Below are 14391 nucleotides of genomic sequence, written 5' to 3'. Positions count from 1 at the left end.
ATCTCATTTTCACTGATTAAATCTCATCCTTAGCATATTTTCCAATATACCCTAAGCCTTAATCCTATTCCAACATAGCAAACCAACACTGATTGCATAAAACTCTAACTTTGCATTTCAACTTAAAACACAAAGAGGTTAGGAATGCTTACCACAAATAGCTCCACAATGGCACTAGGAATATCTTCCAACACCCAATGAAGCAATGCAATACCTCAAGCTCCTCAAACCTCAAAATTTTTGCCACTTTTTTAAGCCAAAATCTCCACCCACAAGCCTTCACAATGTATTCTAAGCTATGGATTTTGTTAAGGGTGATAATCTATTCATTTTTTCTTCCAACCTTACTTGATTTCATTGAGTGTAGAGGAGACTAGGTTTTTGGGTCACTAAATGCACATTAATGGCTTCTCCGTGTTTCTTTTTCTCTTTCCCCGAAATTTGTCTCGATTTCCATCTAATTAAACCACTTCTGCAACTGCTAGTTGATCCCCTCGCTCTAAGGAGCTTCCTCAGCGAGTAATTGCAATGCTCACTAGACAGCTCGCTTGAGCGATCTCTCCAGTGAGGAGTGGCTGCCAGACCCATTTAGCGTAAAAGCCCATTTCCTCACCTATACCCACTTAACCATTTCAAAAGTGGGCTCTCCTCATAAATCACATTCCACATTGATTGAACTAAGTATTCAATTTATTTTATCTACAATATGCCTGATTAACATTACCTAATTTTATTAAGCCTCTCACTTAATTAATCCATGTTAGACATGATTAAATAATTAATCTTATACAATTAGACATTGTACAAGTTAGGCCTATTATAGACTTCCCTTGGGATAATAGTTGCGTGGAGAAAATTCCTTTTGGTTAAAAACTGAGATGAGAAGCCCATAGGGACTTCTCTTGAAAGTGTCATATGAGCATTCCTGAGTTTGTCAAGTTGGCCAACGGAATGGCTCTAGTGCTATATATATATATATATATATATATATATATATATATATATATATATATATATATATATATATATACATGTTTGTGTATATAAGATATGCCATGCTTATTTAATGCCTATATCTTGAATGAACTTAAAGGTAGAGAAATCTCCAAAGACCCTTAGTTTATTGAGATTGTATCTCATCTCGTGTGAGAAATCATATTTCAAGTACACCAAGTGATGCATATGAGATCTCTCGTGGAAAGAGGTCAGTTTAAGGATGGAGCTTTACATTTTGATTAGAACCTCTTGACATAGAAACATGTTAAGACCTTTTTTTGTTTGTACAATTGAATTATGAGGAAGCATGTATTGTCATATATATATATATATATATATATATATATACACATATATATATATATATACATATATATATATATATATATGTCAAAAGGAGAGCCAATGAGCTTTATTTTTATAACCTTGAACATAACGAGGTATGAGGGTTGACACGTGTGTATAAATCTGCATATTTTGATGCCTCACTTGAATGGCATACATGTAAAGGAATTGAAAGGCTCATAAGCCTTATTTTTATAAACTTAGGACATTACTTTTGAAAGGAATGTATTTTGATGAATGTTGAATATCATAAGATGTGAAAGGAGATGAATAAATGTGTATATTGATGTTTGATTGTCATAAGGAATGGTTAGTTTAATTGATTGTCATGGTTATTAGGTACAAAATTGGAGTTATACACTTAGAAAGTGGTCTAGAACATTATTTGGAGAGTTTTAAACTTAAATTTTGAAGTATCCCCTATTTCATGGCACTCCGTGTGCCAGAATTGGTGCCCCCAACACCAAGAAACAGAAGCTAACAGTCCCACAATGCTTCGAACGCCGGGTTGGCACTTCTGGTGCCAACATACAAAAAATTTCAACATAGCGCACTAAAACGCGCATATCTTGAGTTAGAAAATTTCAAATAAAATGAGGTTTGAACCTATGTGAAGTTAATTCAAAGACCTACTACAACCCTACAAAATATTAGGACCTATTGATTAGTGGGTAAATCCTTGTTCTATTTTAAAGTTGTTGCTTTCCTTCCAGAAGTCAAGCAATTGTCTTGCGAGTTGCGTGACTCATATTATACTTAGTCAAACTGTTAATGTTATACCTTGTTAGAAAGCTCAAGATGTCTAGTTTAACATAGTAAAATATTAGAATTAACGATGGTGTCATATAATTTTAGTCTTGGAAATAGTATTAGTTGTTCGGTACTTAATTCAATTATAGAGTATATTTCTTTCTATTGTTCTTTAATAGAAATACTTATGGACTTTATGGCACCAGTAGTCGAGTCTAATATCATAATAAGGAAAGAAAAAGTTTATTCATAACTTTACATTAGTTAATAAAAGAGAAATCTGCCAACAAAGGTGGACACAGTTGGCTAAGGGTTTGGTTCATACCCCTCAAGAGCGTGGGTTCAAATCCCGCTGGTCGATGTGAGGACTTTGTTGGTGGATGATATGTAATTTCTCCCAGAAATCCTCAAAGAGGTTGGGGGTCTTCCCTGACCCTAGTGAGACACCGGTGTCTAACCCCACTTAAACTTTTTTTGTATTAAAAAAATAAAAAATAAAAAGAAAAATCTAACTGCACTTAATATCATAATTAAATTAATACACTGAGTGCACACAAAATATTACAAATAATAATATGATTGTTGACTTTCGGATAGTTGAATAATTCATATTATTTAATTTCATCCCTCAAACGCATTTATATTCGGGTAGTGTAGCACTCCTCCCACCCAAACACTGGAAGGTAGCCTACTGTTAGGTTGAAATTATTACATCTTAGAATAGAAGACATAATGAAACAGTATCACATTAGCATTTTACAGACTTTTATTTTAATTTAATCTTTCAAAGATAAAAAACAATAATATTTTTTTTCTTATATCCCCACTTTAATTATCATAATAATAAAAGTGGTAATATCTTAGATTTTAAATAATTAATTTAATGACAAAAATATCAAAAACTAATATATAACGATACACTAATTTTCAAATATACAATTTTTTTTTTTTTGGTACATACAAAATTACTTTTTTTAAATAATTTTTTTTTCAAATATACAATTTAAGGATTCACTAGTTGACGAATCTTGTCTTAAAGTCATCAAATATATTCATCAAAACATTAATCACAAAAAAATTAGAGATAGGTTATTCTACCTACCATTTTTTCTGCCTACCTTTGCCTACCACTTTAAAACACCATTAGATCAGAATCTTAACTAACATTTATCTTTCTCTCTCTTCTTGAGATTCTGATCTAACGGTGTTGGAGGGTGATAGGCAAAGGTAGGCAGAAAAAATAGTAGGTAGAATAACATATCCCAACAAATTATTAGTAGCTATTAATTTTACTTATATCTAACAATTTTAATTTATTAATCACATAAATTATTAGATAAAAGTGAAATCCACACACACACACATAAATTATTGGATAAAAGTGACATCCACACACCCACGTTAATAAATAATATAATTTACAATGGTATAAAATTTAAATAGAGTCAAATTTAACGTCCTATACCAAATTTAATTTAGTTTGAAACTCGAAGTCAAACTTAACGTCCTATACCAAATTTAATGTAGTTTGAAAGTCGCAGTAATAACATGAAAATTTCATGGAAAAACAAGTCACGTGAACGTTCTTACTATAGTACTATATTCATCATTAATGCTCTCGTAAATTTCTTTCTTCTTATTTATTGAAGTTCAAATTTTTTTCCCATAAGTTATAAGACAAAGCATATAAACAGCCTCTAAAGTCTAAACCATATTGGGAAGGTATTATTTTTATAATGATGATATTCATACAACTTTTTTGTTAAATTATTTTTTAAACAATGAGAAATCATTAATTCGTAAATCTTTAGGTGTGTAAATATCATTCTCCTTATTTTTACCACAATCCTCATCCAAAGATTTGTAGAGCAACTGAGAAAGAGACAATATCTCATTCACTATCACGCGAAAGGTTTAGTGAAGAAATTCGTGTTCATTGAATCTAATAATACTTTTAAAAAAGATTATGGATTTGGCAAGAAGCATGATTCTCAACCAAGTCTGTGCGTTTCACCAAATTCTCCCCTAACTAAATAATTTTAATAAAAGACATAAACCTAGATTTGTCAAACATTTTTAATTGGTTCGTTTTTTCTTCAAGCAATAGATTGAGCAACTAATGTGAAATTTATAAGGCCTTGGGCACTCCCATCCTTCAAGGTTCTTTACATAGTATCAGACCCTCGTGTCCCGGTTACGATCATCGCCGCCTCCCACTTTCTTTCAAGTGGAATTTCGTGTCCCGGGTTCGATCATCGCCGCCCCCCACTTTCTTTTAAGTGGAATTTCTTTGTTCGCACAGGTAGGCCCACGCCCCCCACTTTGGGCACTCTCACCTTTGAGCTAGCTTTTAATATGGTATATTACCTGTTATCCCCGTTCTCCTCCTTTCCATGTCCTTTTTTTATTTATAAAACACACTTCTCCCCTTAACCTTTTCATTCATCCCACAATAGCAAATAGCGAGAACCATGCCCAAGAAGATTCAAAAGACCCTTCAAGATTACCTCTTCAAGATCAAAAACCCTCACCCTCAAATCCAATCACCCCTTAACATTCTCTCTAGCCGCAAGCATCCAAAGACACCTTCTTTTGCCTTATGCAACAACAATCACAACGATGATGCAGCCACTCTAGCCGATGTTGATCGTTTCCTCTTTGAGAATTTCAAGTCTCTATACTCCAAAGAAGATGAAGAAGAAAATGAAAACAAAAACAACACCAAAAGGGTTTCCGAAGAAAGCAACGAGGAATCTCCAAAACTAGCCTCCATCTTGTTCGAATCACCGAGGTTGTTGGAAACACCACGTGATCTTTGTGGCTCCGCACGATTCTTCGTGAGTCCAGGGTTCTCAGGGTCACTGATGGAGGATGCTCTCACGAGCATGACAACAACCACAACATGTGACGAAGCAGGATCAACCTCAATTACCACAACAACCCTCAATGGTTCACCTTCCAATTCTCAAGATCTAAAGGAAGCCATGGATCATACTCTTCCTGAGAACTGCATCGCACTCTTGACATACTCGCCGAACCCTTACGAGGATTTTCGGCGTTCCATGCAAGAAATGGTGGAAGCGAGGTTCTGGAACCGTGAAAGGGTCATCGATTGGGATTTCATGGAGGAGATATTGTTTTGTTACCTAAACCTGAATGAGAAGAAATCGCACAAGTTCATTCTCGCTGCTTTTGTGGATCTCACCACCGTCATGCGTCGGAATTTGGAGACAGCTCCGGCGAAGCCACGGAGTGTTCGAACTGTTAGGATTGGAAGGGAGTTAAGGAAGAAGACCAGAGAAACAACGTTAGAATTTATGTCCTAGTAAACTTGAGAGAGGACAAGGTCTGACATGTGTTTTTCTTCATCTTATGAAATGGTAATCGTTAAATTTATGTTTTTTTTCTTCTTCTTATTATTCGTTAAATGGATTGAGTTATTAAAAGATAAAAAGTATGACATGAATCCTTAAAATATGCATTGTATTGGTTAAATGAGTCATCGAGTTAATAGCGTGTAGGACAAATTTGATAAATGAAATGCATATTTTAAAAGATATATGTAATAATGTTTATTTATTAAAAATTAATATAACTAACGTTATGTATATATTTTAGTTAAGTAAAGATCCAAGGGTGGTTATCCATCCGAAATAAGAAAAAATCTTCTTAGCTTCCAAAAGCTTGTCAGAAATGTTCCATGGGCGAGGGACGAGGTTCAAGAAAGACCACATGGGTTTGAACTTTGAAGTGTTTTTATTTTCGGGGTTTTTAATTTTACTCAGGGATCACGTGCTGTAAGCTGTACCATATGATTTTGAGTGTTCCTGAAGAAAAATGAGCACTTTGTTTATGGTTTAAGCTTTGTAATTTTGTGGGTTTCGGTGAGATATCGCTGTTATTGATGGTGAAATTGTCTATCACTTGTTCCCTAGTATTTACAGCGAAGTCTCCCTTGCTTGTATAAGTTAACGATGTTCCACATGGTACATATTATCTTAATAAGCATAGAAAATAGTGTTTATAATTTATGCGTGTGTGTATTAACATAAAGTAATTGAGAAAAGAAGAAAAATCATACAAATTAAAAAATTATCCTTGACATGCCAATTTTCATTAAATTGTATCAGAGTCAGTAATTTAAAATATCTAAATTTATTAAAGTATATATAACATAAACGATGTGCAATACTTTAAATTTTAATTTTAAAATTTAATTTAGTCCAAACGATCGAAGTTCTAAAATCAATTTTCTAAATCAAATCTTCTATAACAAAGTTTTTACATCCCTTTTTTATTTGGAAAGACTTTTTGCATCATTTCACAATCGATTTCTTAACACTTTGTTGGTAAGTAACGTTATCGCTTATTCGCTTTTAACAATTAGTTTTTTACAATTTAATTCAAAACATAACCATACTGCCTCGTTTTAAATTAGTTAACATTTATCAGCAAATTTTTGTACTTACCGGAGTTGCTGATGTTCAGACAGGTTAGAGGTGAGTAAAGCTACTCACGGAACTACATACAAACAATTTTCTACAAGCCACTTATGTAACAAAGCCAGCTTGAAGTGTTATTCTATCAATAATGCTTCAATTAGGAAGTGTATAAATTATTTGTAAAAAAGTAATAACAAACCTGTCTTTTTAAGTGGGCCAGTTCACAGAAGTTAAAAGTCATCCCTCAGAAATTCTAATCGAGATATTTCAGATTGCTGCGAACTGTCAAATGTACGAGTAGCGTTCATATTCTTTTGCCAAAAGTTTGGGCTGAGCATGCCAATTCGCTTTTTGTAAAAGTATATACCACAAAGGAAAGAAAAGAAAAATGATAATGGAAGAAATTTTATAGGTTTCTTCAAGATTAAGGTGGTGTTTGGTTGGGGGTTTTTTGGATTACCCCATGCAAATGAATCAAGGATTATGGGAAGCATGCGTTTGGTTGAAGCAGATTTTGCTCAATGCCCACGGAAACACAATGCATATCATTCCACCTATTTCCCCATTTAGCTATGCATCGGCACTGTTTGAAAAGCAAAGGATGGGGTGGTTTTTTGAAGAAACCCATCTATGTCACATGGGCCCACAACATATCATCCCAAATATACCCTCTGATACCCTCTGGTAAGTCTTCATTCGCTCGCACTGCAAGTTCTATTTTTAATTCAATGAAAGGCAAGATACCTTTTAAATGTTACTACATACAATGCTGTTTCTGGTGGTTGGTCTAAGTTTGGAAGAGTGAATGAGATTGAGAGGATTATGGAGGAAATGGAAGCTGATGCCTTTCGTCCTGATTGCACGATTTTTAGTTTCTTTCTTGAGGGTTTGGGCAGAGCAGGTAGATTGGAAGAGGGTGTTGAGGTTTTCTGTAATATGAAGAAGAAAACTTGCCAGCCAGATACTGCTGCCTATAATGTAATGATTTTCAATTTCATATCAGTTGGAGATTTTGATGAATGTATGAAGTATTATAATGGGATGTTGAGTGATAATTGTAAACCTAATCTTGATACACCTACTGCTTTTCCCAGAGCCCGAAAAGTGGCAGATGCGCTTCTGGTGTTTGATGAGATGTTAAGGTAAGGAGTTCTGGAGTTGTGCCTTCTACGGGGACTATAACTCAATTCATCAAATATTTATGTAGCTATGGTCCACCATATGCTGCTTTGATGATTTACAAGAAGACAAGAAAATTAGGGTGTGTTTGATGTCAATGGATGCTTACAAGATACTGATTATGCGTCTTTCTAAGTTTGGAAAATGTGGAACATTGTTAAGATTAAACTTTTAGGTAAAGGATATTTATATTATATTTCTCTAGCAACTTCCTTAATTTTTATATTAGAGGGGTTGGTAAAAAAAAATAAACAAAAGGTAAACGTTGATTCAAAAAAATTTAAAAACAGGGATATTTTCGTAATTGTCACTTATTTCCCCATCTATATTTTACCTCAAACCAAACATAGACTTTATAAATCTTACCTAATTTGCCCAGTAAATTTTTTTCAACCAAACAACTTTTTTTACATTTTCCTACCAAACTCATTTTCCAACCATTTCCCTATCAATTACATTTCCCTAGTATTCAAAAAAATTCTCCTCAACCAAACGCCCCCTAAAAGGCCAGTGAATAAACTTTAAAGGTCATCTAGTTTGTAAGATTCAACTGTGTCAACCTAAAACTTTTTGGTAATCCGTCATTAATAAGTCATCTAAAAAAATATCGCAGTAAAACTTAAGACTTACAACATGCTTTGACCTTGGAATAAGATGACTTCCCACCTAATTTTTTTAAAAAAATAAAAAAGGACAGTGAACTTCAAATTTTGAATTGCTACAGTGATCATAGCTCCTCATAGAAGATATTAGGGGTAAAAGTGGCAACATAATAATATTTGGATAGAAAACAAATTAGTTCTTCGTATGATATAAGTAAATGGTAGAATTGCTATGACCTAGATGAAATCTTGTATCAATAAGTTACTTTCATTAATCTCAACGATGCCCTTTTATAGGCAGAAGGTTCTACATCAGATAACAAATAGATAAACAACCAAATAACTAACCCTACTGATATGGAAAACTAACGCTACTGATATGCAACAACTAACAAACTCTTAGATACATATCTACAATATCAACATCATATCTACAATATCAGAACTACTTAACAAACAGCCTAGAGTATCTACATGGATAACACTATATCTCCAACACTCCCCCTTAAGTTGGAGCGTGTAAGGATGAAATACCCAACTTGGGAAGAAAGGCAAGGAACACAGACTGTCCTAAAGCCTTAGTGAAAGTGTCAGCAAGCTGGGTCTGCGAACGAACGAATGAAGTTGCAATGGTGTTGGCTTAAATATGCTCCCGGACGAAATGGCAGTCAAGCTTTATGTGTTTGGTACGCTCGTGGAAGACTGGATTCGCAGCTATGTGTAGAGTCGTTTTGTTGTCACAAAATAGCTCCATTGGGTTGGTATGAGCCACGCCAAGAGAAGCAAGGAACCCTTCTAGCCAAACAAGCTCTGCTGTGGCGACTGCCATGGCTCTATACTCGGCTTCTGCTGAAGATCGAGCTACGGTCACCTGTTTCTTCGTTCTCCATGATACTGGTGACTCTCCTAACATGATGAAGTAACCTGTAACAGACCTGCGTGTGAGAGGACAGGTAGCCCAGTCAGAGTCGCAATATGCATGATATTTTAAATCACATTCGGACTTCAAGAGGATCCCTTGTCCTGGATTTCGTTTGAGGTATCTAAGGACTCGCATAGCTGCATCATAGTGAGCCTGTTTTGGCTGTTGCATAAACTGTGAGAGGACATGGACAGCATAACTTAAGTCTGGCCGTGTGAGGTTGAGATAGATTAATTTCCCGATTATGCGTCTATATCGTTCAGGATTATCAAAGTCTGGTCCTTCTGCAAGTCCAAGTCGATGGTTTTGCTCAATTGGTGAATTGGCAGGTTTGCTGCCGCTGAGACCCGATTCCTGTAGTAGATCGAGAGTGTATTTGCATTGGCACATGAATATTCCTTCTCTGCTTCGAGCTATTTCGATTCCAAGGAAGTATTTTAAGCTTCCTAAGTCCTTGATCTTGAAACAATTGTTTAAATAATCCTTCACTGCCTTACAGGCTTGAGAATTATTTCCTACTAGGACTATGTCGTCCACATAAATTAGAAGAAAAAGGAAAATGTCATCCTTTTGCATTGTGAAAAGAGTGTAGTCAGCTCGAGACTGCTGGAAACCGTAGGCTAGATGTAATGTCCCACATCGGTTGGAGAGGGGAACGAAGAATGCCTTATGAGGGTGTGGATACCTCTTCTAGTGTGAGGCCTTTTGTGGGGTGTCCCAAGAAACAAAACCGTGAGCTCGACGGTGCTTGTGCGCGGGGAAAAGCGGACAATATCATGCTACAGGGTTTGGGGCTGTTACATTTGGTATCAGAGCCTGGCCCTGGACCGGTGTGTACAGCGAGGACGCTGTATTCCCAGTGGGGAAGGATGTAATGTCTCACATCGGTTGGAGAGGGGAACGAAGCATGCCTTATAAGGGTGTGGATACCTCTTCTAGTGTGAGGCCTTTTGTGGGGTGTCCCAAGAAACAAAACTGTGAGCTCGACGGTACTTGTGCGCGGGGCAAAGCGGGCAATATCATGCTACAGGGTTTGGGGCTGTTACACTAGAAGGGAGGAGCTCAGCTTTGAAAACCAATTTCTAGGTGACTGTCTCAGGCCATACAGAGACTTTTTCAAACGGCAGACTTGGTGATGTGATCCATTGTTGAAGCCTGGAGGAAATCTCATATATACTTCTTCACTGAGGTCTCCGTTAAGAAAGGCATTATGGACATCAAGTTGATGTAGTTCCCATTGCTTTGCTGCTGCTACTGCTATCAAGGTTCTAACACTGGTCATTTTTGCTACAGGAGCATATGTTTCCCCAAAGTCTTCCCCGGCTATTTGATGGTTTCCAGCAATAACCAGTCGAGCCTTGTATCGTTCGATGGTCCCATTTGAATGATATTTTATTTTGCATACCCACTTGCTAGGTAGGCTCGCTTGCCTGTAGGTAAGTTGGTGATTGTCCATGTCCCGTTGTTTTCTAAGGCTGTAATCTCTTTACGCATAGCTTCAACCCATTGTGAGTCTCTCATAGCCTCTTTGAGGTGTCTCGGTTCATGACCTGTATCAATTGCAGCTACAAAGGCACGATGATTGGGAGAGAATTTAGATAAACTAACATAATTTTGTAGAGGGTATTTGATACCTGACCTATCATCGGAGGGAGGACTAGCTGGTGCAGAGAGTTCATGTGTTTCAACCTTGTTGCACTCATAGTCATTGAGATATGTAGGTGCCCTACGAGGACGACGTTGGCGTCCTAGGTATGTACCAGCATCATGCACAGCTTCGTTTGGTACGTTACTACTCCCCCAGCCATCATTATCTTCTCTAGGTGGTGCCTCCATTCCTTCCTCTATCTCTACGAGTTGGTCTAGTGCCGGTGCTGGAGACGGCACTTCCTCTGGAAATGTTTCGGTCATCACTGTAGGATCAACAGCTTTTATCGTTCCGGGTAAGGAGGGCAGAGATGCATGGCTTGAGTCATTGACTGGTGTCGTAACAAAAGGGAAGGAGTCTTCATGGAACGGTACGTCTCTGCATATGAAATATTCCTTGGTTTCCAGGTCATATAACTTCCAACCCTTTTGAGTCACTGGATAGCCCATGAGAATGCACTTACGGGACCTAGGAGCAAACTTATCAGTAGGTTTAGGTCTTATATTAGCAAAGCATAAACACCCAAATATTCTCAAGTGATCGTAGGTTGGTGCCTTTTCATACAACGCTTCATATGGAGTGCAGCCACCAAGGACCTTGGATGGGGTTCTATTGATCAAATGGACTCCTGCAAGAACACTCTCCTCCCAGAAATCAACTGGTAATCCTGCCTGAAAGAGCAGTGCTCTAGACACGTTCAGGATGTGTCTATGTTTTCTCTCTACGCGACCATTTTGTTCTGGCGTGTAAACACAAGTTGTTTGGTGTATTATTCCATTGTTATGGTATAAATTCATCAAATTTTGTGATTTGAATTCGCTTCCATTATCAGACCTTATTAGTTTTACCATTTCGCCAAATTGGTTTCTGATCATAACCAAAAATTTATGGATTCGATCACTGGTTTCTTTCTTTTCAGATAACATGTACACCCACACAAATCTACTAAAATCATCAACAATAGTTAAGAAGTAATGTGCTTCGGAAGAGGAAGAGGAACGATAAGGTCCCCACGTGTCACAATGGATCAAATCGAAACAACTTTTACTACGAGTATTTGATAGATGAAACGTATTCCTAGTTTGCTTGGCCCGACAACATACATCACATGCTTTATTGGAAATAAATTTGGCTGCAGAATTTGAAATTATTGGAAGCAAAGACGTTACTTCATATGACGGATGGCCCAACCGTTTGTGCCACAAATCAACAGACTCTTGAACTCGAACAGCAGAAACTGAGGCACACTTCAATTGAAACACATAAACGCCTGCTTGAAGATCACCAAGACCAGTCTCCCTCATCGATGTTTGGTCCTGCAAAATACATTTTTCATCAGTAAACACCACTTTGTTGTTACTATCTTGTAATAATTGGGATACAGATTGGGATACAGAGACAAGGTTGCATTGTAAATGAGGGACAAACAACACATTATGCAATTTGAAATTTCCGTTGAGGATTACTGTTCCTCTTTTTTCTGCATGGGTTACGGATCCATTAGGTAAACCCACGGTCAGAGGCTTAATGTTCACAACGTTAGTTAGTATATCTATTCTTCCTGTCATGTGTTGTGAAGCTCCACTATCAATGAGCCATTGTGAATGAATATTCTTACCGGACAAATTGTCACCAGTTTGAGGCTGATCCACCAACGTCAAAAGTTTGTTCACCACCTCAGGGGTCAGAACCGAGAAGGCTCCTGCATCTTGTGAGTTTTCTGGAGTCTGCATAGCGTGAGCCTGCTCATATGTATATCTTCCTCTGGTTCTTCCTCTGCCACAACCTCGGAATCCTCCTCGAGTAAGTGGGTACCCAATTATCTTCCAGCACCTTGAAGGGTCATGATTAGTTTCCCACAATGAGGACAAGGTATTCTTTCAGTCTGCTTATCAGGTACCATACGCTGCATCATGTTCTCCTTTCCCACGTTGGTTGTTGTTTGAGCTGCATATCCAACTACATTCCCACGCTCCTCATGGTTGCGAGCAATGTTTCGGTGGGTCTCTTCTTGTGTCACAGCAGCATAGACTTTGTTGACAGATGGGAGTGGTGAGCTGTTTAGAATCTGAGAGCGCAGATTACCAAAAGTGGATTCATCTAACCCCATAAGAAATTGATACACACGATCATGTTCCCTCTCTTCTTCAATTTCCTTTGCATATGCACAATTGTCACCACATGCGCAGGTTTTACGAGACTTGCTTCCTTCCAATTCATCCCATATTGCTCTTAGCTTTGTGCAGTACTCTCCAACGCTACTACCTTGTTGTCTCATGCTAGCCAGACTTGCTTTGAGTTGATATTTTCGCGAAAAATTCTGCACTGCGTACCTCTCCTTCAAATCGTCCTAGAGGTTTTTCACTTCGTCGAAGCACTTTATAAACGGTTGCAAACTTGGATCAATGGTATTATGTATCCACCCATTGATCATTGAGTTACACATCTCCCATGCATGTCATTCTGCTGCATTCTCCTTTTTTGGTTTCTCCACGGATCCTGTTTTGAATCCGATTTTGTTCTTTGCTTTGAGTGTGTTTTGCATGAGCTTCACCCAGTTTTCGTAGTTGGCTTCTCCTCGCAACATCACTGTTGTCAACATGATCCCCGGGCTATCTGAACTTGCCAGGTAAAATGGCGACCCAGGGTCTGATGGCTTCAGTATGCTGCTACCCTCCTTTGCCATTTGGTAGGCTAGCTTTCACACTCTTACGCTGCGGAAGTGTTTGATCATAGGTTCACTCTGATACCAAGATGAAATCTTGTATCAATGAGTTACTTTCATTAAAAAAAAAAAGGGATGTCACCTATCACCTTAAGGTTTTAGGTTGAAGTGGTTCTTTACATGGTATCAGAGCTTCAGTGACCATGAGGTCACGAGTTTGATCCTCACCGCCCCCCACTTTCAGAGGGAATTAAGAAAAGCACAAGAAAGACCAAAAAAATGGGCTTGTACAGCACAAAACGGACCAATAATAGGCTTGTGCCATATCCACGCTTCAAGCTCAAAAGACTATTACGTGAGGAGGTGTGTTAGAGAATATAATATAAATATTTAAAAAAAAAAAAAGGAATGTCACATATCACCTTAAGATTTTGGGTTGAAATGGTTCTTTACAGACCCATTTGCCGCAAAGCTCGTTATTGTTTCTAAGGTAAAAATGAAAGATAGCCAGCTCGCTATGGATATCAATTTTTAGAACTGCCTTCATAAGATCCCGAACTTATAAATATCTAATAAAATCTGTCTTAAAATAGATAAACGCATTTTCAACTTACTGTTTGCATTCCTTCCCATTGACTATCAAAAGGAACTCAGTCTGCATGCAACAAAAAAAACAAAACAAAAAACCAAAACACAAAGGAACTCAGTCTGCATTACTGCTGACTTGAAGTAGAAGTATAAAGTAAAAATTCAAAAGTTGAAACATGATATTATCTGTGTGCAGTGTTAACTAGCTGTATACACAATGAAGTTCAGATATATAAACTCCATGAATCACTGGC

The 14391-nt window shown here is 37.3% G+C and overlaps 2 protein-coding genes across 2 annotated transcripts; one reads left to right on the top strand and one right to left on the bottom strand.

Moving 5' to 3' along the window:
- The first annotated feature begins 4562 nt into the window (after positions 1-4562).
- LOC133285365 (transcription repressor OFP14-like) lies at positions 4563-7679 on the top strand. The gene is made up of 2 exons (XM_061482575.1): positions 4563-5398; positions 7274-7679. The coding sequence occupies exons 1-2, from the start codon at positions 4563-4565 to the stop codon at positions 7677-7679; spliced, it is 1242 nt and encodes a 413-aa protein (XP_061338559.1).
- A 1275-nt stretch (positions 7680-8954) lies between these two features.
- Positions 8955-9812, bottom strand: LOC133285364 (uncharacterized mitochondrial protein AtMg00810-like). Its single transcript, XM_061482574.1, has one exon. The coding sequence runs from the start codon at positions 9810-9812 to the stop codon at positions 8955-8957; it is 858 nt and encodes a 285-aa protein (XP_061338558.1).
- Between the last annotated feature and the right edge of the window lie 4579 nt (positions 9813-14391).

This window comes from Gastrolobium bilobum, unplaced genomic scaffold (assembly GCF_033153095.1).
Source record: "Gastrolobium bilobum isolate Gb01-03AN ecotype WA unplaced genomic scaffold, APGP_CSIRO_Gbil_v1 utg1211, whole genome shotgun sequence".
Classification (NCBI taxonomy): domain Eukaryota; kingdom Viridiplantae; phylum Streptophyta; class Magnoliopsida; order Fabales; family Fabaceae; genus Gastrolobium; species Gastrolobium bilobum.
The sequence above is the reverse complement of the archived record's forward strand: the minus strand, read 5'-3'. Positions and strand labels throughout refer to the sequence as shown.